The 27,289-nt window shown below is 27.7% G+C and overlaps 1 protein-coding gene across 2 annotated transcripts in view; it reads right to left on the reverse strand.

Moving 5' to 3' along the window:
• Positions 1-290: 290 nt before the first annotated feature.
• LOC129991496 (furin-like protease 1, isoforms 1/1-X/2) overlaps positions 291-27,289 on the reverse strand; it is a 277,744-nt gene continuing 250,745 nt past the window's right edge. Inside the window, exons 14-15 of one of the 2 annotated variants that reach the window (XM_056098235.1) lie at positions 26,027-26,356; positions 291-4,154 (exon numbers count right to left, since the gene is read on the reverse strand). In XM_056098235.1, coding sequence (XP_055954210.1) covers positions 3,649-4,154; positions 26,027-26,356 — 836 coding nt within the window. In that variant the 3' untranslated portion in view covers positions 291-3,648. Of the gene's footprint in view, positions 4,155-14,721; positions 15,977-26,026; positions 26,357-27,289 lie in introns of those variants that run through there. The other variant, XM_056098236.1, reaches the window with a different exon arrangement.

The following is a 27,289-nucleotide window of genomic DNA, read 5'->3' on the forward strand; positions in this document are numbered from 1 at the left end:
GCGAAGAATAAGAATACGAATTTACAATACCATGCAAGACAACAAGAAGCTAGATGTTAGATAATGCAATCATATTTTTTTCATGCGATTTTAATATGAGATTTGATTCCACTCCAGAGTTCATGTACACTAAAAGCTAAACAAATATAAGGATACTAAAATAAACTGAAAAATAAATTTTAGATGAATGAAACATTTAATCAAAAACAAACCCAACCAGTATTCCAGACGCACCAGCTGATCACCAAAGGCGGATAGTTAGGAATAAAGGACTACTCTAGATTCTACAGTTATTTTTGTTTATATTGTTTTATTCTTAAACATTAAGTCATAACATACATATAATGAACATCATTACTTTTGTTTGTTGAATAACTTTCAAACATTGCCATAGAAAACAGATTTATTTGTGATGAGAACACATTTAGTAAATAATATTACAAAATATCAAATACTGATTCTTTTTAAATGATTTCCAACAATGAGCTTTTGACGCTCAAATCAAAAATTAGTGCAAATTACATGATAATGAAGTATTTACACCAAATTACATCAAAAAAATGTATAATAGCATAATAATTACAGTATCTGTAAGTTCAACAAAAAATACAAGAAAGATTGCATTACATATTCATAGGTATATGAAGGAGCATAAATTGTTATATATATCATGACGCTGAAAAATTGGTGGCTGACCTTCGACTTTAGGCAGACGAGTGCATTTGCCAAGAGGGAGAAAAGTGTGAAGTAAAATGCGAGTCGCCAAAAAAAAAAAAAATAGAATTATGATAAAAACAATTATTTGAACTCAGCATACTATTATTATTTTTCTTTTTTTTTCTACTTCTAATAATTGATATATCTTACATTGAATGCTATGAAGAAAAGAAGAGCTGCCAAATTTAGCACGCCATTCCCTCACCTGAAGTATTAAAATAGACTTGTCTGATATCACGCAATTCTTACGTACAATCCATCAACTCGTAACAGTTAAGATGTAGTTGTGTATCGAAGGAAATATCAATAATATAAGTGTAAAATATAATTATATATTATTCATCACAACAAGATCTAATATTGATACGTTTTTCCAGATATGTTTTTAATGATAAGATATAACTGCGTTTTCATTCCATTTAATGAATAAAATATTAACTTTCAATTAAAATATTTTTTTGTTATCTTCAATTGTAATTTCCATTAAAAGACAAAAGTATTGTCTTCTTGAAAGGCTGGGTATTGTCTAAACTATAAAAAGTTTAAATTTATAATATTTACTGGAAATAATTAATAATTGCTTAGTGAAGGAAAGCAATTCATGTTCGTGTGACAATCGCCAAATGTATTTTACTAATTTATTGTTGGAGTCCATTTCACATCTTAGAACAAAAGATAGAAAATGTTATGACAGCACAAATAAAACAAATAAGATGTGAGTTGGCAAATACAATTAATTGTCATATGAATTGTCTCCACTGCCACCAATCATGCTAGTTCCGATTTTAATTGTATTTACTTTACTTTATTTTACTTTTAGTTGTGAATGTATTCAAGTAGATATGACTACTTATTTAATAAGCTGCATCGGTATTATATCAAATTATGCTAGGAATGTCACCGAATTCATAAGAAACTAAACTAATAAGTTTCATGGACTCAATACTCTATTTTAAATAAGTAGAGATACGGAATGGTAGGAAAATTATTCCAATAAAAGTACAACTTTTAGACATTTTAGTTTCGTTAAAGAAATGTATTTAATTTTTGACGAGTGACTAAAAATAATTTCTTGTTTACAGAGAATATTCTTTATAAATGTAACGAATTCGGCTTAATATACTGAATTCCAAATAATTTTAAAATTTTATTAATATTTTTTCTAAGCTTTAGGAGCTGAAAATAGTAATATTTTTAGTTATGAAATATTTAGTTTGTAGAATACTTACAAATATATAAGTGTATGAATATGATATGATGTATAGTTTCTCATCACCACATAAAAGAATATCATTCTATCTCTTATCTCCCCATCGTGTTTTTTTTTTTATTTACGCATTTAAAAAAATCAATTAACTGAAGGAAGAAGAAAATAAGCATTGTTAAATGAGAGTTATTTCTCGGAATTTGCAATATTTAACCTCAAGAACATGTCCCAGAAAGCAGCAGATTTATCAAACACATTTATTATTAATTTAAAATAAAAACCTGAGCAAACCAAAATTTTCATTGAGTTTTCCGCTAACAGATGGCATTGCAGACATCCAGAAAAGTTTGAGTAAGCTAATATCAGAAATCCATAACCGTGATACATACATACTGAAGTAAATAGTGTAAGCTTTTTGAAAAAAAATGTATGCTTCCTTCCATTTTCGCCGTAAAGCCTTCAAAAGTAGGGAAAATGATTAAAAAAAAAATTATCATTTTCTATCGCATAAATAGACAGTAAGTCTATTATGAATGTAAAAACTCTATATTCGGTAGGTCTTCTGGTTTTAACTTAACAAAAGAAAACAAAAAAATATAACTGCTTTCAAAATGTATGACCATTTTAAAGCATAACATGTACTCAACGTTGAGAAAAAGCTTAAATTATACTTTTAACAAATACCACCAACAAAAAAATAGCTATAAACGTGAAACTTAGGAACTGCCTATAAATATGTCAACAATGTGAATGTAGCTGCAAGTGCTCGTATTCTGTATCATCAATGCTTTGAATAACTCATACTTATTTCTAACAACTCATTTCATTTTTGTATATTCTATACGTATAAAGAAATGAAGAATAACGAAGAAAATGTGGGTATAAAATAAGACCTGAAAAGATAGTAAAAAGAAATTTGACATAAATTATAGTCAAATTCTTCTTTTTTTTTCAAATTGTTTTGGAAGAATGGAACTGGTTGCAACTGATTCAGTTACAAGTTACAGCAACTAAGTAGAATTTAGTTTAACCTCTTATTAATACGTATTCTATTTATATTATGTAATATTAGCACCATATTTATGAAATAAAAGAGTATGGATCAGAACACGTTTTTATATAAAGAAGAGGAGAATAGGGGGTTTTTTTAATTATAGATAGCGTCTTCAGAAACAACAATCTATTTCGAAAGGGTATTATTTTCTTGAGACAGCGATACCAAAATCAATCAGATAGTAGCGATCAATACTATTGTAAAAAAAAAAGAAAAGAAATATTTCACTATTATTAAACTCAACTAAGTCTACAGACAATTATAATACAGATTACAACAAATATCAAGGTTTTAAGCCAATGAAAAGCATCATTTTGAAGCATAATGTGTAACTGTATTTTATAATTCAGCAATAAGGCTCCCTGGTGTCCTTAATACAGACAAATGGCTAAGTATAACTTTAAGCTAACAAATTCAAAACATTATAAAAAAAGGGGTCCGTGTTGGTGGAAATATGGCAGTTATACCGCAACAGTGATACAATATGAATCACATAAACTTCTCTTATTTACATTAAGTTGCTTAACAACAGCTAGCTTAACTAAAATGGCAAAGAACCTTCCATATCATTCCAACTACCCATCAATGTTTCTGGAAAGTTGGTGAGACACTGGCATTCCTCTTGGCATCAATAAATAAGACCCATGGAGAGGAGCACTCGAACAAAATCTTAAAGCTCTTCGTCGCTATCGTAATATGGTATCACATTATTCGTCGCGTTATTTGGCGATGGTTTCGACAAGAACGACGCAGAGGAATCGGTTTGATTTGGCGATGGACCTTGCTCCACGCATACGTATTCTCCAGTCTTGTTGCTCCTCACGCAAGGCGGTGGCCAAAGAGCAACGACAACATAAATTGTGAGAGCGATGGTGACAAAACAAAGAGCAGTGAAGACGCCAACCACGACATCATTCCATGCTGCGAAGGAGCGGACTTCATCCACCATTGCCTTGGGTTCACAATAGCCATCGACAAGAAGTGCATCTTCGTGACATAGAACACACTGGTAATCATTAGGTCCGTGACATTCGATGCAACTGTAATGACAAGGTAGACAGGCGGAAGTAGTGAGTTCTTGGGTACTTCGGTAATTTCCAACAGCACTGCCATAATAACCTGATGGGCACTGAAGAACACACATGCCTTGGTAGAAGAATTGGCCTTTGGGACATTCTGCAAAATTGAGTAGAGTAATAAATAGAGTGAACATGATCAAAGGCAAAATTGACAAAAAAATTATATGTAAAATTATATAAGAATATTGAATTGTTATCATGAAAATTTTTATTGTCATCCCTATTAGTACAAGATATCGTACGATATTACTACGATGTTCTCCGATGTTTTGAATGCTGACCAATGTTGGGAAGATATCGTAACAATGTTGTTCAGTATTTTGTGCTTATATGAATCTGAAAAGAAATTCAAATTTCCTATGATGCTGAGGGATTGGTTTCATTGATTTTATCTCAAATTAATTTAGTTTACTATTTTGAAATAAATTTGGAAAATCGCAGAGAAAATCTGAAATAAATAATTGAATAACAGCAAACAAATTCTTATATTTCAGATTAACTTTATTGTGAATAACATATATGTTACTATAGTGTATGTATTCACATATATAATACATGATGCAGTTACTTAAAATCTATTTTCAAGATACTGAAAGATTTAGAAAATATATATGAAAAACTGAAACAAATTTTCTTTTTGATAGATTTTGATTATATTATATAAACTTTCTTATTGGATTTAATTTCTTCAAAAAAATTTTTAAATTTATATTTCAGAAAATGTGCGCCACAGTTCTTTATGAAATTCTACCAGAAAGAGTTTCGTTCTCAAAGGTAAATACAATAATTCCTTAAAATATTAATTCTATATCATTAAGTTTTGCAATTTTAAAATTTCTTTTCCGAAATTGCATATCCCGAAACAAGGATTAGATACTTTTGACAAATTTATTTAATTTTGAATATTTTAAGCTCATTTAACACCACTTGATAATATGGTAAACATTTTGAAATAAATAATCTACAATGTTCTTAGACTTCTTAAATGTTCTAATTTTACTCCCAAAAAATTTTTTCAAAATAATAACCTCAAAGAGTTCCAGAAGAAAATATATGAAACACTATCTTGATCAAATAAAAGTTTAATTACGATACAATTGATTCGCTTCATTATAGAATATTGTTAACTTTCATACAAGATAAAAGAAATATTCTTAATTATGCTATTATATTCTTTCAAAATTAATTTTTGGTCTTAAACTTCAAACCTATATAAATAAAATTTAAAGCTTATTTAAAAAATACAATGTTACAAAAGATTTAAAACAAAATAAATTCTTAAGAACGAACTGCTTTCTTTAAAAATAATTAATTTCTTAATTTTATCGATTTTTATAACAAAGAATAAAATGGTAATATAATTAAGAGTTTCTTTGCATAAAACAGGAAGTGGCACTTGTTGTCTACAGATTTGAAAATCCTTAAATATGTCCCACGATGAATTAATTATGTAAAAAATGTTGAAAATTATAAAGCACCAATTGCAGAAATGAAAGAAATTTTTTTTTAATTCTGAAAATGGGTAAAATTGTATTGGTAAATTAGCATCTCAGTATGAAAAAGAAAGTAAGAATAAATATTACTAAATAATTAAGCAAAAGAATAAGTAATTTATGGGGTTCAATATAAAAATTGTTTTTCTCACATTTATCTTGCCGGTTATTATTTTCTGTATAAAGTAGTCTGTTTATTCAATTTCAAATCCGAATAAACAGTATCAAAATAAATTTTAGACTAAATCACACCCGCCAAAAACAATTAAAATTTAAAATGTGCAAATTTAACGAATATAATGGATTTAACGATGCGCACTTATAAAATAAATAGCCATTTTATGCAATAATAATATTAATTATTTTTTCTGAGTTTGCCATTCTTAAAAAAAATATATGACAAGATGTTAAAAATATCATGCATAAAATTTATGGCTAAATAAATTTTGCATGATATTTTAATGATTTTGTAAAACATCTGATTAATTTGCGTTTTAGCGTTAAATTTCACAAATATCCATGTAATTTTTTTTACTATTGAAAAATCTGATAACAAAAACTGAACATTAGTGAATAAATAAAGTGAAAACCCAAATAGAGTCAGTAAGGGTAACCGGGAAAGAATTTTGTATCGTCATCTTCTTCGCTATGAGATGGAAAATATAAACATAACTTATGTGAGTAAATAATCATGTTTTAAGGGCACCTTTAATTACACCATTTTTTCTTCAAATTCATTTATTAGTTAATCAACTTCAATCGCAGAAAGCCTCAAAAATATACGAATTTGTAACCAATTACCCCAGAGACTGTGGGATAATTGAGGACAAATGATTGGGCTTCGGATTATAGTAGCGAACTGATTTGAAGTAATAATAAAATATGGCTTATTTACTATAGAATTTATTTTACTGATAGCACCCAAATATCCCAAAGTACTGTTTTTCAACAAAAATATGTTCTTATATTTTTTACTATTTTGTGGAATATTATAAATAAAATTTCGAAATAAATATCTTCTATTTCGAGCAATTTCTAATTATTTATACCCGATTTCATCAAGGAATGGATCTTTACAATAACACAAGTGACTGAATCTTGTGAGATACGAGAAGGGAATATCTAAGACATAGAAACGCACTTTAACCCTTTAAAGGGTCATTTTTTTCTAATCATATTATGTTAAAATATTTTTAGGCTTGAAATTAGAATAAGAAAAGAGATTCATTTAGCTTATTAGGTAAATTTAATTTGATTAATTAATTAATTTTGTTAATTAATAATTAAATAACAAATCAAGGCACATCATTTTGTGTGAGATAAAGAGCTGAATCATCTAAGTTTCTGTCTTTCTAAAAAAATTTGTCAGAACTGATACCAACCTACATAATTTCATACAAATATTGATAAATTTGGTGGGAAGCATACGTCCCACGGCCTTAGAAAGGGTTAAAATGAGTTAGGAGCAGAACTTCAATTTTGTTAGAAGTAGAGCTACCACTTCAAATAGAATATTCAATTTCATATTCATTTTTCCTGGTCTATTACGCTACTTGAAAGAATCTACGTAAATTTAAAATAAAATTAAAAATTCTTTTGAATTAATCAAATTAATGTTCCGCAAGCTGGTCACCGGTCTGTGATCTACTCAACATCATCTATTTCACATAGAGTTAAGAAAACATGCCTTAATTCTGGTGCTTTCAACGTAATCAATCAAAATATATATATTTATTGAAAAAACAATTATCTGGATGATTCCAGACAAGATATTTCCTTCATCTCCACACCTTCCATTTCTTATTGAAATTAATCAAAATTATAATATTCAGATTTCTCCCCAAGCATCTATTTTCTTTTCTTCGATATTTCCTTCCATATTTGACATTAAACAGCATTAAATCAGCATCAATAACTGACTTTCATCCTTGAGAGAGATACACATGATCGGATATTTAAAAATATAAATTATTAAACTGATATAAAATAATGAAATTAATGGCGGGAAGCTGTCATGATTTTAGATTTAATATCATTTTCTATCACATAATAAATTACTCAAAATGCATGAAAAATACTGGTTTTTTATTGATATAAAAACCTGTTTCTAGTTTTTTTCCTACAATGAGAATTATTAGGGATAACTGAGAATACGAATTTAAGGAGAAATGTTCAAATTTGATGATTGAATCTTACTTTTAACCGTTATATCCTATAGAGTCAATAAAATATATAACTTTGCAACTTACCTTGCAATAAATAAATAAATATAAAGAATGGTTTAGGGATTAAACACTTAAGAAAGTTTTGGTTTCACTTCTTTTTTTAACACATTGTCAAATGAAGTAAATAAACGTTCAAAAATAACACTGAAATAAGAGTAGAAAAATATTATTTTTCTTTCAGAGTACCTTAGACTGCCTTTATTAGGATTTCGAAATTTTCAAATACAGCTTATAAATGTAATGTTCCACTACTATAACTAGCATAATGAACTTGCTTCCAACTTTTCAGCAGACAAGTTTATTTTAGCCTTACAAAGATTTGTCAATAGGAGACTTCGACACACCATGTACACTGACAACGTCACCATCTTTCATGCTGCAAACATGGAAGTTTCTTATAGTTCAGCAATTCTATGCTCCCATTGGTGTAAAATAAAATTAATTGCACCACGAGCAGCTTGATGGGGGGGGGGATGGTAAGTACGACTAATAGGTCTAACCAAACGGTGCTTTCAAAAATCACTTGGTCATGCATTACTAGATGAGGGAGCCTTAACAACGGTATTGGTGAGATTAGAACCCCACTCAACAGTAGACTTTGATTGATGAGCATGGTGAGAATGATACAGAGGAAGGTTTAACTTCAGCTCATTTCCTAACTGATCAAAAGCTGACCACTGTCCCATCCGAGCCTGAGCGTAAGATTATCAAACTCACAAATATTTACTGCCAATAGCCAGACTTATTGGATATGTTTTGGAAAAGATGGTCTAAAGAATATCTGTTGGAATTACATTTATATCATCAGGTACGAAATGTCAAGCAATCACCACGAGTGTGCTCAAGAGACTTGGTCCTACTATAAGAAGATCTGCGACCACGACATATGTGGAAAAAAGGCCTCTTGGTCAAATTAATACACGGTCATAACGGAAAAATCCGTTGCTGCATCCAGCATGTCGAAGGAAAAGATATTACCCATCCAATTCAATTCCATTCTGGAAGTTGACCACGATGGGGAGGATGTTGCTACAAGCAAACATTATAGCACAAGAAATTTTAGCTTGAGTGACATCACCTTTGTTATTGTTGTTATTCTATTACTTACTTGTAACATAGATGTATCGTTAAGAAAATAAATATATATTATACTGATGTCTCTTAACAGAAGGCATACGCTTCGCTATTAGATAAGTTTCATCAACACTCAATTAGTGGTCAGTGGATAACAAAGCGGCCATCGTTCTCAATTATTACTCTTTTTTCCTAATTATCCTACCTTCTACGAGTATAATTTTTAAAAAAAACATAACCTCCTTTTTATATCATTAAATTGAACAGATTAACTATCTTAATTTGCGATGAATAGTTATTACAAATTAAGTCTGATAACAAAAGGGCAATTAAAAAATATTTCTTTAAAATTAAACTATATCGATAGCTAATATTATTTTTACAATTTAAGTAATGTATCTACATTAAACACCAAATTACAAATAAAGAGAAAATATATATAAGGAGTCTATTCTAGCCGTAGTCTGATCTCTAGAGGTGATGTGGCTATTTGAAGCAATACATTCGTGAAGTTATTTTTTCCCTTCATATAAGGATTGAAAAGGTCTCTCTTAAATAAAATGGTAATAACTCTCTTAATAATATAGCGAATAGTTATAGATTACCATGGGAAAAATTTTTATCTAAAAGATCGCATCTGAAAAATATGTATAGTGTGACAACACATTCCAACAAAAGGCTTCATGAAATTCCTTGATTTGTTTTACTACATATGAGCATTATCGTATGCTCTCGAAGAGACGGGAGGGGTGGCCTTTTGGATTACTCCATATGAGCAAACACTTACATTTTAAAAATTCAAGCTTGTGGAATCTTCTGATATAACTAGAATTTTTGATTCTCTGTTTCGATTGATTTAATATTTTCTTGCAACTGAATGATTGTTGATTGCACTTAACAACAGATGTTTTTAAGCATTTGGAGCAATTTCTTAACAGAACTTTTGAAATTACTTGATATATAGATTAACCTTATTGCTACATACATTCTGTACGGAATTAATAGATCTATTTCACTCAGACACACATAACCCTTCAGTCATTCAGGATTATTGTACTGAATCCAAGATTAATTTCATATAAAAATTCATATAAAACGACTCTTTTTTCTCTCTCTTCTTAGAAACATCAGTTCACATATGATTTTTCAATAATCTATATATCTTTCTTTCAATTAATGTAGGATGATATATATATATATATATATATGGTCTTTTGAAGTGACACTCATTGAATAATGCAAAGCAGTATTTCGCTCTTTGTTATGTTAATTGAAATCTTCATTTTTAAATCAACTAACTAGCATTTTAAGAAGTAAGACTTTCAACAAATGCTACCAAACTTTTCAAACATATTGTTTGATTCTTGGTCTCAAATTCATACGAGAACTATTTTAATAATATTTAATAGAAAATATTGAAATCATGATTATGAATTTAATATATAGAATTTAAAATACAATTTTTAACTTTTAAAATGATTTTTCACTCAAATTCATGTTAAAATATTACTAAATTTATTAAAAACGTTTTCTGTAGACCATTAAATTCACCTAAAGTTAATAATGATGTGGCGTTGAGGTTTCCACCACTTCGATGGCGGGTCACACCTTTCAAATGAGGTGGGTTGGTTAAACCAAAGAGTATCAGCCTCAGAAGAGCTATATTATGTTCATCATAATGCTCTATGTAGTTGATGCCGTAGTGACTCTGTCATTCAGATTACTAAATGAGCTACGATACATTAACGGGTCGTGAAGAAGATGATTCGTTTGTGTATAAGTTAGTATGCTTATCCATATGAATGCAGTCATTCGAGATTATTTGATACACGTCAAGTCTTTAACTCCAAACTTTATTCTTAAACTTTATCGAACGAGCATTATATTGATTCAATTAAAATTAAACAATAACAGTTTTTTTTTGTCTCTCTAAAGTTTTAAAATAAAAGACAGTTCATTAAGAAGGTTTTTCTAAAATTTGATTCAATCATTCCATTTTTTTTTGTTTCCAATTTTAGTATTTTATTAATTCAAATCATTTTTACATTAATAACTAACAAAACATTTGGCTTTTCAATTAAAATTTCGCATCATTTATAGCTTTTAATATTTTATAAAATATAACGTAAATGAAACAACTGAAAGATAATGAAATATTCATATTAATAATTCACAACTTTACCTCCTGGTTAATTAATTCCTATAAATTTTCAATTTCAAAGGATTTTCAGAAAAAGTTACCTAATTAATCAAATAATTATAAAAAAATGTATGCATTTAAAGGACCGATTAAATTTTTGTAAACCCTTGTAAAAGAATGTCTCCAAATTATTATTTTCAAAATATGAATTTATTATTCAACTTTTGAGTGAGTAGTTATTGCTTTAGTAACTCGCTCAAGTATTTTTTCAAGTAGCTTAAGCATTATGTCAGTTAATTTTTTAAAAGAAATTTCGCTATAAATGCATCTTTGTATGGAATAATATTGTAATAAAAACTGTAAGTTAAATTTAATTGTTCACAAAAAATATCACACTGGTATATACGAATGAAGAGATGAAAGATTAAGTGCATAATTTTCTTTATAAAATTTCTAAACAGGCTTTGGTAAAAAATGAAATATTGATATTGTTGAACTTCGTCTCTAGCCACTTTTTAGGTCGATATAAAAATCTATTCGTATTTAATAATAAAAGGTGTCTGGGATAAAGATATACAAGAATAATGTCTTTAACTGAGAACACCACAAATAAGGAGGTTTAAAGTGCTATCTCATCGAGTAAATTGATTTTTTTTTTTTTTAATATTCAAACTTGCAATCAAGCGTAAGATATCTGTAGTTTCGGACCGCCTTTGAAGACAATCAGATACTGCTTGAGAATTAGCTAGCAACACCACTAGATTAGCTCATAGATCTTTCATATAACAACAAGAGACATTTTTGCGTGGAATCAGCTGAATTTGAATGTTCTTTTTTTGAATGATTACAAAAATTGATATAAAAATTCGCCAATTGGTACATTTTGCAACAGGCCAGTTATCATTTGGACATCTGTTGATATTCAATTAAGTTCCATTCAATCATGAGAAAATTTGGAAGTTTTTCTTCTTTTAATAGCAAACTACCCAATTTAAGTAAAGTTACTCTTGGGTACTTTCAGCTTTCTGTATTTAAAGTATCCATTATAAAAGCAATGTTCAAATGAATGACTAAGTTAATCACTGTTATCAGATTATTAGAAATCATTACACATTTAATTATTTATATATGTAACGAATTCTATTCATGTTTTTTAAAAAAAATTCCATCAAATTTCAAAGACCAAAAAATTTTTCATTTTAACTTCAGAATTAGGCGAGTATTTGGTTCTGCCATGCCACTCAAAATCTAACAGTTGTAACTTAAGCTGTCTTGAATTGTTAAGTTAGAAATATTTTAGTTTCATTAAATTTGTTAACGGAATGAAAAGAAACTCCGGAATCAAATGAATTTCATTAGCAGAATTAAAAGAAATTGCATGCATGATTTTAAGTTTAAAATCTGATCCAGATATTGTACAATAAAAAAAAACTCACATCTGGTTCAAAAATCGGAGGACCACGAGTAGCTTTTTTTGATGTTATAACCAGAATCATATTGCAAAATAGAAATTTATCCAGGGGCTGCCAAGAAATTTTAAATAAATGGTTTTTAGGACAACCGAATTTTGTAATTTCATTTCATTTATAAGAACTGTGTACTCAAACTGATTTAAATTAAAATCAATTTTAATTTCTCTTATGACACTTTTTTATGTCTACAAATTTGTCTAAAGTATGGTCCCTCTTTAATCTTTTATTGTCGATAATTACTGTCCATAATTTAACAGTTTTGGCAAACTTTGCAATAGCGTATTTAAATTGTGCAGAAAAAAGTTTTATATTTATTTTACTGTTTTATTAAAAATTACTTATAAATTTAAATTATATTTATATATGATGCACTGAAATCAGCTCTCCAGAAGATGACTTGCAATAAAAAAAATTTAGTAATTTAAGCTTCTCGTAATATTTAATAGTTAAAATTGCTTTTATAGGAGATAAACTAAGATCAATAAAATTAGGTTTTGGAAGTAGAGATTGGAAGTTCTAAAATCCGGCTCTGATTATAGTGTTTTAAACCTTCTTCTTTTTCGTAAAATCGCTTTCTTTCAGCGAAATATGGCTATAACTTAATAAAACACTGCACAATGATAGAAAATGCAGTTAAGCTTGTGGTCAAACATACCTATAGAAGTGCATTAAGTTTGTAGCGAATTGGTAATCAGAAGGTTTCGTGTTTAAATCACCAATGTAGCGAATTGGTATAGGCGAGAATAGAACCTGGGACCATGTGGTTCGCAGCCGAGTAACATGACCACAATACAAAAGCAACTGCCCGTGCAGTGCAGCTGTTAACTGGCTGATAAGCTTTCACCACAAGTTCTTGCTATCTTAATATAAATTAAGGTCATTGTTTTCTTATAAGTTGAAAAGTAAAGTATGTATCTCTATTGAAAAAGTAAAGTAAAGAATGTATCCCTATTGAAAAAAAAGAAAAGTAAAGTAAAGTATGTATCTCAATAGAAAACAAGTGTCACAAATTCAATAAAATGTTGCATACTTATTAAATAAGACATAAGAAAGAGTACTGTTAACTTATTAAATATTCAATTAGTTAAAAATTAACAAAATTTTCGCCTTTTTCACTCTATTATCATTTTTTAAAATGTTTCTCCTATTTTAAGACGGCTTTCGACAATAAGTTGACTGGTCTTAAAGTGGTCATTTAATTATGCTTAAAATCAAGCTTAAGTTAACGCAGAAAATCTTTCTTATACTTCAGCATTTGTGAACAAATCTGCAGTACTAATGTAACAATTATGGATAACCAGCGGAGAAACGTAACTATTAATAGTTTTTTTTAAAAATTGATACTCTAATTTTAATTAAAATCAGATGATAAAAGACGATAAATATTTCATACATAAAAAGACTTTGTATATTATAATTTTTATACAAAAGTACTTTTTACGTTAAAAATATTATACATGAAAGGATTTTAATCCTGATTTAACTTTAAAAGAACAGGCATATCAAAAAGTTTAAAATAAAAGTGCTCAATTTAAAAAAAAAAAACCAAAAGTCGAGAATATTTTTAATCAATACATTTTTTTTTTGTTTGTTTTAGCTTTGTTTATATTAAGATTTCAACAAAGTAATAAAAATACTAAAAAATAACTCTTAAAGATATAAAAAATATCAATTCAACTTTATTCAGTTTTTATTCGATACGAAAGATGAGTAAAAATAAATATTTACTGCAATAGAATATTGACGATATATGAGAATCATAACAAATAATTTGTCCTTAGAACGGAATCAATGAACACATAGTATACAATGAAGAAAAAACAATAATAAAATAAAATGTGTGACTATATATAAAAAGTGCAATGAATAATCGATATTGTAATCATTTTAATATAAAATAACTATAGTTAAAACTCTGATTTGTTACCTGAGGATTCATATTTAAACTAGAAATCTATTATTAACAAAACTATAACATAAACCCAGAAGTCTGATAAAAGATAAATATTTTTAAAATCATTTACAACCATATGTACAAACGAAATGATATATTAAACTATAAAATTCAATGGGACAATATATTCAGAATTAAAAAGGAAAAAATGAGGCTATCTATGGACATACAAAAGAAAGAAAGAATAATAAAACAGTAATTCGAATATCGAAATTAAAAGTATGAATGAATGTTCTTAATAAAATGATAAAAAAGCTTCATATTAAAGAAATTAAATTTCATAAAAAAAATCAATATTCCTCAGAAAAGAAAATTGTCTGATAAATGTACCCATATGATCAGAAAATTCTTATTAATATCTTAAATTAAATAAAACATTTATACAAAATTTGAATCAATTCTCATTTTTAAAACCTTATTAAAAATATAACAATAATTTAATTTTTCAATTTTTACAAGTTATTATGTGGGACTTTTTATTCTATTAAACATAACCTAAAATTTTCATTCTAAGAGATTGTGAAACTAACAAAATTCTATAAGATATGCAGAATAAGAATCTGCCTACAATGCTTTTCTAATGGATATTTTTTGTATCAAAAATATGTGTTTTTACTGTCACCATCATGGAAAAATATAGGTACATGATGTAAGAAATTTTCTTAGACATTATGTATGTGATTCCACCTATATGAATTTTCTAACCCAATTACTTCTAGTTCAGGGACTTTAGTAAAATATTATAATCTAAAGTAGCTTCTATTTATTTTTACAATTTTTTCATAATAAGCAAAATATTTAAAGCAATTTTCATTTACACATGTATTTTAATGCACATGGTTTCATACGATCTTTTGTTAATGTGAAAATTAAATAAAACAAATTTTGTCTATCAAAATTTAGATTATTATATAGCAACATTCATATACTGATTAATTTTACTGATAATTTACAATTTTATACCAGTGGAGGACATTTATAAGACAGCATATCGCATTAATTCCCTGACTGGTAACTTTTTACACTTCTTGAGATAAGTATATATACATCCTATCATAAAGCTTTGGTCTGTTCTATAGGAAAGTCACAAAGTCCAAGAGGTAACTTGTTGCTTCAGGAAATATGTGCAACCACAGTGTGCTAATAATGCTTGGAAAAGGCCTAGAGAAGTATATTTGTGCCAGAACCCTACATCACGGATATTGGAAATATACTTTAGGGCGCGTCAAATGGTGTTTGCGCATATGCCAAACAAAATACTTTGGTCTGTTTTAGGACAAAAATGACATTTCGTGTTGAAGTGGTAAAGAGTACAGAAGTTTGTGCATTCAAAGATGAAAGCCTTAAGAAGGCATGCAATCCTGTGAAATTCAGCTGGCTGGTGCCTTCATAAGTAGAATCTTCACTAAGAAGAGAAATAGAAGAGTGCACAGGAGTGTGTGTGGTTCCGCAAGGACCTGGCGGCGACCCGCACTCTTGTTGGACACTGAGGAATGGGACGAAGACCGATTGAGGTGTCCCTTCGTCCCTTGAGACCCGACTGACAACCCAAGCCAAGACCCTACAGCAAAAGCAACACAGAAAGAAAATAAGTCACAAAACACAGAAGTAAACAAACTAAAGAAACAAAAAAAAAACTTCAAATAAAAAAACAAGTCACACTAAAGGATGCAGGAGAACAAGAGCACAAAACACATCAAATTAAAACAAAGGGAATAGGAATTGTTTTCTGTCTTTCGGTCAGGGTCATTTTTTAAGAAAAACCAAGTAAGTAATAAAATAATCTTTAAAGAATTCAATTTTTTATACAGAGTTTTAAAGAATTCATTTTTTATACATATAAAAATTTATTTATTTATCTTTGGATTTTTTAAAGATAATAAAATTAAAAATTAATAGAAACTAATCTTATTTTAATTATTGCCAAAATTAAATTTTTACTTGATAATAATAACATTTAAAATAAATTAATAATTATTTTTGTATTCTAATTAAATAATATGTTCTTAATTTAAAAGTATTTTCCGATTAAGGAGTGAAGTAAGAAGCAACAAAGGACAAGGAAAAGGAAAATAGGGAACGGAAATTAATATCAGAACAACAAACAGAAATGAAACTGATTTTAGTATGCAATAAAATGCAACATTGCGTGAACATTTCAAATAAAAGAAAGAAAATATAGCAATGCCAAGCCAAAAACAACCAAAAGATTCTAGTGAAATCTAGTACATGCAACGAAATCATGCAAACTTTTTAAAAAATGAGCATATATATAAAGAAAAAACAAAAACAAAATAAAGATTCGAAACTATAAAAATATAAAGAAAAGTCGAGGTGATTTCAAAGAATTGAAGGCAGATGTTGAAGTCTCATGTCCATGAGTCAGTCAAGATACAGAAGACTTGGATGGTACTGCGTAATTTCAGTGCCAATGCAAGTAAAATAATCTTGCTGCTTAGAAGTGAATAGACATAATTTTCGTAATAATAAGCATAGACAATAAATGCTATGAGTCAAATCATTAAAGCAAAAGAAATTTGCTTACAAGTAAGTAGCTATAGTAATTATAACAATACACATACATCTAATATAGTAATGAATGCTGAGTTTTATGAGTCCGATCGCTAAAACTTGAAAGCTGCATTCACAATTTTTGCAAATAAAGTATAATTTCAATTGCTTGCAGTTATGAGTACAATTAATTTGTCCATTTTCATCTGAATTACAACTTTAGTTGAATAATTCTATTTCCTCATAATAGTCAATTTCATTTTTTTTCAGTGATTGTAACTTTTTTAAATAAGTAAATAGTAACTTCATTTAAGAAAGTCTGTGAGCAGTACATTTTTTTTTGTAAAAGAAATTAATCAATTGAAACTATTAGATGAGCAATTAGTTTCTATTTCAATAATATTGAAATTGTAATATTTTATTTTTAAGCAAAATTTTATCAAAGCAATACGTATGCAAAACATATGACCTGCAGATAAATATAACACCAGCCATATTTAATAATCAAAACTATGTACTTCTGGAAAGATCAAAATGCATATTTCTTTTCATAAAAAATATTTACTTCAATTGTACTATAAAAAAGTGCTGGAAAAATGATACAGCCAAGCGAGAAACTTCAATAATTTAAGAATTAATTACATGTTTGAAATTTATGTAAATTTTAACAGAGTGCAAGATAAACAGTTTTATCATGCTGGAAAAAAATATTAAAGCCATAAAATATTTTATTCAAAAAACTTATTATTATTCATTTTATTTTATTGTACGATACTTCCACAATGTTCATCGACATTATGAATATCCTCCGATATCGTGAAGATATTGTAACAATGTTATTCGGCATTTTGTGTTAACAGAATTAAGAAATTAAATGTTATTTTTTAAACCCAAATTGTACAGAATTTGACTCGTATATGGATGCATTGTCTTGCTAGAATATGTAGTTTCCAAATGTTATCAGAGGCGGCAACAGCAATAAATCTTCTGCAAGGTGCTTCGGTAGTCTTTACAAATAGTGCTTGCTTTCAAATAAGCAACTGATGCCGTTCCATTACCAGTAAAACTGTCAAAAATAATCCTAATACCTACCACACAATCGCCTTTTGAAACTGGGTGATAAATGCCGGATATCATACCAATAATCTCTTAACCCGTCTGGTAAGTCGAGATATTAATTTTATTTCATCTATAAAAACAGCATTGTGCCATTTTCTCCCCCCCCCCTCAACATTTTTTTTTTTTCAAATTCCAGACGTTTTATTTCTTGTCTCATAGTTAGAGGTAATTGGCGTTTAATTTTATGTGTGGACGTTTTAATACAGTATTATGTATAATTCGGTTGGTGTATGGAAGCATTGAATATATCATAATTTGTGAAGAAGAAAGCTTTTACGAGTTACTCGATTAACAATAGTTCTTTTTAACGGGAAGTCAATGCAGACGGACAGTCAGTACGCTTCAATTTTGCATAATGGCCATTATTTCTTAATAAATATTCACATTTTAGGTCTGTTTAATCTTTTAGTTATTTCCAAAGAACCATATTCTTTAAACTAAGGGCGCTACTTTGCTCGATCAATGCTAATTGTTTTCAATTTCTCTATTTTCACAAAATATATAATTTCTCTCTGACAGTATGCATGATTTGATAAAGCAGGTTCACAACAAGATGACTAAAATCCGCAGAAAATGAATAAACCGATAACTGAGGTTTTCCTTATAATTTTCCCAACTTTTGGTGTTAAAAAAAAGCGGAAATGGTTTCTCCGAAACTTTTTCGCATATTATCCAATAATTTTTTTAATCCTTTCCACAAAGCATTGACCTTAGGTAAGAACACAAATATCCTGCATGGCATTAATTAAGGATAGTTACACAATATAAATCTTGTTAGTAGAATCTACAATATAAATCTTGTTAGTAGAATCTACAATATAAATCTTGTTAGTTAGAATCTACAATTAGTGCTAAATCTATCGACAGAATATGTATTTTGGATATCTTTTGTCTGACTGATCAAGACCTAAAATTGTCGTCACAAGATCAGACACCGAATTTTGATTTAAGTCATTGATGGTTTATCAATTATTACGTTTACATGTACGCGAAAGTATAGACCTACAGTGAGTCAACTGTTTGAAAGATCTGGTTCAAAATTTGATGAAAATCTATAGTTTAAAGGCTAAATGGTGAATTGCATTTTTATCTACATATTCCTTTGCATTTTGTAGTTATCGAAGTCACTTGTACTTATAGCCAGACAGACAGACTTCCAGAGAAAGAATTTCTTTCAAAATTTGGCAAAAATCTAAAAATTTGGTCTTAAGTCCGTACATCAATTTTTTTCCGTGGAACTTAAAGTATTTTTGAGTCATCATATTCATAGACTGACTTAATACCAAAAATGTGATTTCAAAGCAGTTCTGAAACGTGGAGAGTCATCAAAATCTCGAGTTCCAATTTTTTGACGATTACAGTGTTAGGAAAGTAAAAATAATAATAATAATTTTAAAATAAAAATATGTATAGTGCTGTCATTATTTTGATAGGATTAATTAACTGCACCATTTTAAATTTGAATAACACAAATGCATAGCCGAGAAGAAGAAAAGAGTTTTCGCTTTGCCTAATCATTTTTTCTTGCACTGCATAATATTTGCATCAAATTTTGCAGACTTTTCGCTTTGCCTTATCATTTTTTCTTGCACTGTATAATATTTGCATCAAATTTTGCAGACTTTTCGCTTTGCCTTATCATTTTTTCTTTCACTGCATAATATTTGCATCAAATTTTGCAGACTTTTCGCTTTGCCTTATCATTTTTTCTTGCACTGTATAATATTTGCATCAAATTTTGCAGAGTTTTCGCTTTGCCTTATCATTTTTTCTTGCACTGTATAATATTTGCATCAAATTTTGCAGAGTTTTCGTATTTCATAATATGGTAATTTATTTAAATGATTATATCGAGTTATTATTGCAACTAGATATATCCATAAATATAATAAGCAAATACTGAGGACATTATAGCCATTTTTTTTCTATATTAATTTCCCCTAATAAAGTGTTATTATTTTTAGATATATCATTTTCAAATAAGGAAGAAAAAAAAATAAACGAAACTAAAGCCTACCATTTCCGTTTATTTATCAAATATTCACAGTTCCATGGCAAAACTTTCAAAAACATTATTAAATTGAACAGGGGAGAATTCTGTTTATTTTTTTTCACATCAATATAAAAAATGATAGTTGAAAAACAAAGAGTTTACATGTCAATATTATAATAAATTTTTAAAAAGATCGAAAATTACGAACAGATATTCCACTGGCGGTGAAAAAGTTCATTTTTAAGGAGAGTATCAAAACATTTTTTTTTCATTTTAAATTAATTATATAAGAATTCGAATGACAGTTTTAAAACAGTTACACAGCAGGGCAGTTTGTAACTCTTATAGTGGACATTGCACCATCCAGTAACATGTGACTCATATTGCATAAAATTTAAACTGTAAGTACGCGAAATATTTTTGAAATATAGCAGCAAGTTTTTCTGTAATAATGGACAATCTAAAAGTATTAATAATAAAAGGGAACAGAAACGTTTTTGAGAAAATAAATTAAAAAAAATAATCAATTTCAAAGAGCTTTGTACAAGAAAATGCGCAATTTTCTGGTTTGATATTATATGTCCATTTAACCCATTATGCGCCATTGTTCCCATTTTAGAATGTGCGTGGGAAAAAAATTGTTTTCGTTCTGTATTTTTATGCCTTTTTTTAGATACACGCTAGGAGAAAACAAGACAAAAAAAAATTATTTACTTTCTTACACAACTTTATTTATATGTTAAAGAAATCGTATAGTATCATAATTTCCCGTTCTTTAATAAATGCAATAAATAAATGACAGAGAGAGTACAAATAATAACAAACATTTAAGTATTCTCTGTACAGGAATTTTCTGCATTTTGCTTTTAACTGCTACACTTAATAGAAATTTTAACATATGATACCATTTTACAATAAAAGTAAAATAGTATTAATTCAATAAATTAATTTCATAACAGAAATTTAAACAATGTCAAAATATCTGCAAAAGGTAAGAATTTAAAAAAGAGGAAAATTGCTCCTTGAAAATTCTAGCATAGAGCAATATAGTTCAAAGCTGCATACATTAGAAGAATTTCATAACATTAACTCTAGAAGTTCATTCAAAAAATGCAATAGTAATTAAAATATTCAATGATATTAATTATTATTGCTATTCACGAAAAACAAAAATAAATCTAGTTTATTGTGTTTAAATAACAGATAATAACTACATTCCATTTGCTCATAAATAATTATGAAAAAAATCAATTTAAAGAGCATTGGATTTATAGAATATTCCTATAATGAATTGCTACTTATTATTACTAATCACGAAAAACAAAAAGAAAATCTAGCTTATTGTGTTTAAATGGCATAGAAAATAACAACATTCTATTTACTCATAAATAATTATGAAAAAAAATCAATTTAAAGAGCATTTTATTTATAGAATATTCCTCCAATAAATTGCTAATTATTGTTACTAATCACGAAAAACGAAAACAAATCTAGTTTATTGTGTTCAAATGCACGTAGAAAATAACTAAATTCCATTTTTTCTTAAATAATTACGAAAAAGGCCACCTTTAAAGACTATATGAATTACAAAGTATTATTTGAATAAATTATTTCAATAGAATATTGGACATTTCTCTCTCAGCCGTTAAAACTTTAATCAATTGTGTAGTGATTGGATTTTGAAGCGTTAGGAAATAAACGTTCATTGATGGCGATAGACAACTAGCGCGAGTGTAATTAAAAGAGTGATGTCATTCGAGAAGGAGTTACTGAGCAGAGTAACTCGAACGAATCTGCAATAAATTTGTTGTTAAGTTCTCTATTTTCCTTTTTATTCAAAGCTCTCACGAACCAGCCACGACAAAATGTATTTAAAAAAAAAACATTTTTTTAATTAGACTGTTGAATTCAACTACGATTTTGAAGTTCTACACATACATATTTATATCAGTTTTAATACAGAACCCTATATAACATAAATATAACAATTCATGGCTGAAAGCTGGCCATGGAAATTAATCTTGTTTATTTATATCTTAAAGCTAAAATAACTATTTATTTGAGGACGTGCATTAGCTATTCAACTAATAAAAATATTTAGAATTTTTATTTAAGAAATATTTTGTATTAGACATGAAATACTATTCGTACAGTAATTTGTTAAATAATGATACGAATTACTTTATTCAGTTTCCAACAACAGAAATGTTTTATTCTATTTTTGCTAAGAAATAAATTTAATCAATACGTAATTACCAAGAAAAATGTTCCGACAAAAATCCACAAGAAATGTTCCTTCTCGATTTTATATATTCATCCACATTAAAAATGTTTCATCTAGAATGAATTACGAATGAAGAATAAATCCAATTTAGAATAAAAATTGAACTATTAGAATATACTAAAATATCAATTAGAATACGGATATTAAAATTCAGTTTATCCGTTTTAAGTTGAAGTACCCTAAAAGAAGTAAGAATAGTGAACATTTTTAAGAGAAAATTAATTCAAATAATTAATATAATAATTAGTATTTTCTTTTAATGATCGATACCAACGTTGGAGATAAATAAAATCATCCTATTTTAATTTTTCTAAGCATGCTTACAGATATAAATTTTTTAACAGGCTGATCATTAAAATCTTATTGAAAATGAATAGTTTCTTTTCTCTACTAAGGGATGGCCATAAATTAACTTCTGGTTAGGAGACATTTGCATCCGTAAAGGAAAAGTAAGCAAAAGTCATCGATAAAAGAGGTTTGGCGCTGAAGGAACGAAAATGAGTTTTGTAAAATTTCATTAATATTTCAAAGATTAAAAAAAAAAACTGATTAATTGTGTGACAGAATAGAGATTACATACAAAAATAAATAATACAAAAAAATACAAAAATAATTGACATTCAGAACGAAATTTAGAGAAAATAATCTTTTATTAATCAACATTAAGGATCGTGCACACATATTCAGTGCCCTGATCATCCCTGAATACTTTACATCGGAAACTTCTGGGGCATTTTTTAGAGAAGCGGGGGGGGGGTCTCTTTCCACAGTTTTTACGGTCTATATATGAAATATGGTATCATTCCGCTCCTTAATTTTAATTTCAGAGGCTGTTGTTTCTATTTTATAGAAAATTTCAAAACCCTTCAAACTAATAAAAAAATTTAATTTTTTTTTCTATATTTATTTCCCAAAAAATTACAAAAGTAGAATTAAATGGTAAAATAAAAACAAACAAATAATTAAAAAAATTATTCTTTTCAATACAAAATAAAATTTATGAATGAAAAAAAAAATGCACAGGTGTTTTTTTTTGTTTGTTTTTTTTCCCCATTTTATTATTAGCGGGTAAAAATATCACGTACAAAATTAACATGGCGTTGTATTTCACAAATATAACTAACCTTTAGATCTTAATTTTCAAATTTTGACATGCCATATTATTCGCAAATAATCCATAAAAATATAATTTTGCGAATATAAAATTATCGTTTACTTACATACAAGAAGAAAAGACATAATTTTTATTTAAATAAATTTAATTATCAATTTTTAACTTATTTATTCTATATTTAATTAATGAAGAAAATCAACGACATATTCCAAAAGCGAAATAAACATTGGAAATGTTTGCAAAGATTTATTAAACCGTAAAATTTAAACACGAAAAAGGAGAAATACAGCGATAATTTTACGATAAAAATTCTTTCTCGTTCCAGCAGCATCGTACAAAAGATCGCAGAATGATTAAATGCGGATCGGTTTCTTGCACATGTCGTTAAATATACCCTTCCAATATTTTCCTTGATTTATAAGCATTCCGTTTCATCCAAAATCGCTATTATCGATTTCTGTGTCCGTATCTATCACAAAATTGAAAATAAATTAGATTAAATATCTTAATGTAAACGACGTAATATATTACTTCCAGTAAGTATAAGTATCGACTGACGGTAACGTAATTACATAATGGCGAATGATTAACCATGGTTATATTCATTTCTGACAATTGTATTCAACTACTATTGTAATTTTACAATTACTTTCATTTAATAATTAATTCCATATATAACTTCTAATTAATTATTTTAACTTATTACTTTAATTAATAGTATCATTGCATTTGACACTGATAAAAGCTGTTATATTATAAGAAAATTAAAATTTTAAAAAATTTCATTCTCCTTCACAAAGTAGTTCAGGATATATTCCAAACGCATATAAAAATACAGTACGAATAAAGTTATATACTTCCAACACAAATGATGCCAAAATATAGAATACAAAAATGTGATGAATTTTCAGTTGTTGAGAAAGATTTTTGTTTGTTAGAAAGATCTAATCTAAAAGATTACTAGGAAGTTAATTATGGCTATATCAATCAGAAAATATTTTAATTGCGTCTTTATGTTGAATCAATTAATTGTCACAAATATTAAATAATTATTTTTGTCAGATGATCCATTATTTTTAAAAATGAAAATACTATATAAAACAGTTATTTCTGTGCAGATAAAAACTTTGCTTTGTAAACAAACATTTATTATTTTATTATTTATTGCCCAATTTATATTATTTATTGACGAGAATGAACTCTAAAAAATTGTTTTATAATATCATTGTGGAATTATATATGTGTGTTTATAATACGTAAGTGAATAAATTAATTCAGAAAACAATTTTAATTTATAAAATTGTTAATAGTTACATTTAATTTTTATTGCTTCGTTTACATTGCATTCTTTACTATTTACTTTGAATAAAGAAATACAATTGTATAACATAATAAATGAATATTTCATTATAAAAGGATGAAAGGATATTTGTTTTATATATTTTTTATAAAATGCATGTGTTTTACTTTATGCCACTTATCTGAAATATCTGTAACTTCTCAATAGTGGTAATGCATAAAAAGGATCATGCAGACAACTCCATAAAGTACAAATTTATGTTTCTTGGCGTTTATCCAATGCATAAAGGAAAATGCATACGTATTTTTCTTTACTATTTCAAACTTTTTAAAATTTTTGTTTACATTTTAAATATAAAGAATATGGAAAGGAATTTAAATATGGAAGGGGAAGTATTGGTCATATTCCAAATTATTCACGTGATATTTTATTTTAAGAAATTTGTGGAATATTTTATATGTTTACATAGGAAGCAATAATAATACACCGGTTATATTTAATGATTTGAAAGTGATATTATATACACACTTTGCTTACAGAATTGATGCGAGAATAATAGTTATATAGATTTATATTATACATTTTAATATAGATTAAAATGAATTTTTTTTTCTTGCAAGATTTTGTTAATATTATAAAGAAAAGATTATTCCCTTCCTCTTATTCTAATAAGACTTTTCAAAATATGCATTTAATAAGTGTGCTCTGAAAATATCACAAATAATCAATGCTTCTTATTTTTAATTGTCATATTTTTTGTACATTTTCCTTTAATCTCAAAAGTGCATGTACAAAATAATGATTGATTAGAATTCACATATTAGCACATTTGTTGCCATGGTTTATGCCAATTATTCTGATTATCTATCTAATAAGATGGCCCTTCTTTTCTATCTATAAGTTGAGGAGGAATCAGCTGGTTAAACCCAGTAGCCAACGTCTTAAAACTATCATTTATTGAAAATTCTTTTGTTACATATCAATGAAACAGAAACGTTTCTTCTATAAATTTAATCTCCAAACTAATCATATAACATAACAAAGTAAATGTGCAATGCTTTATTTTCTCCTGATATAACAGCAGTAATGTTTCAAACAAATGGTTCCATAAATCTCAAAAGCACTCATTCATAAAACGGATTGCTAACTCACAAATAATTTATTCAACTATTGCAATAAATCTTTAAATCATTATATATAACACGGAATTTGCATATTCTGTAAAGAATCTCTTGTACTGGTCCATGTGCAGCTGGACCAAAAGCCAAGAAACAATAACTTTGGACATACCTGTGTCTTGCTTCTCTAGTTTATGGTTGGAGTGCAACAAATCATTCAGTCCATCCGATTTCATGGATTCTTCATCCAGAGGGTACACCTGCAGTTTAGCGGTAGTCAGAGGATAATACTGAGATGTAGGTTTGACCCAAGGAGTTGCTTTAAGTTTTGTGTTCCGTGGCTTTGTAGTCGTTGGTTTCGGTTTAGGTGATGTTGGTTCTGGAGTAGTTGCAGCTGTAGTGGTTGTGGTTGTTGTTGTGGAAGGAGTACTAGGAGGTGGAGAATCAGGATCTTCTGTTGTTCCATATAAATGCAAGTACCATTCTTTTAGTGTGGCTCGTCCTGTGATAAATAATAATAATTACATCATATGACAATAGTAAAAATTTACCCTATAATGATAATATTGTTGCTTATTTTTATCTTTTAATATAGCTTATCCAACAGAAGATAGTTATAATAATGCCTTATGATAATAATAAAAACATGCCATATGTGCCATATGAATAACATAAACATGCTAAATGTGTTGTTTATTCAGCAAATGGAAATGGATTTGCTTTGTCTACTAACAGAAAATAAAATTAAATCAAATTATCACCAGTGAAGAAGTTTGAATATATATGCATTTCACAACATGAAAATCCATAACAGAATTTGAAATTAAAATTATGCTGTGTAATGATGATGAAAATAAATTGTGTAAATATGAAATAATACCCAGCAGCACAAGTATGAGAAGCAAAGAAAAAAGTATACCATTTTGTGTTAGACTTTTGTGTTAGATTTTGTGTGTTAACATTTTAGACTGACTGCTTATTGGATTTCAACGAATGAATTTGAAATAATACATCATAAGCATAAAAGTATAAATAAAACAATAATTTACAAATAGCCGTACTTTTTTAGGGTCATGAGAAAATGCGAATTAAGTATAACAACATAAAATAAATATCCACAGCCTTTTTAGAAGTCTAGACAAAATGTATCAAATATCATTTTTTGACATGTTACTTAGCTCATATAATAGTTGATAAAGTTGAATCATCATATTACATAATTTTCATTTATATTGTGTGGTGTTAGAATCATTGCGTTGAATATATTATGTATTATTACTTTCTTTTAATATAACATATATTTTTTTCTCTTTATAGGTTATAAAATAACTTATAATTTATTTTCTCCATAATTATTTCTTATGGTTTTACATACATATCAACACATAAATATTTACTTACATACCAAAAATAAAGATTCCAACATTTAATGAAT

This window comes from Argiope bruennichi, chromosome 2, assembly GCF_947563725.1.
Source record: "Argiope bruennichi chromosome 2, qqArgBrue1.1, whole genome shotgun sequence".
NCBI classification, from domain to species: Eukaryota; Metazoa; Arthropoda; class Arachnida; order Araneae; family Araneidae; genus Argiope; species Argiope bruennichi.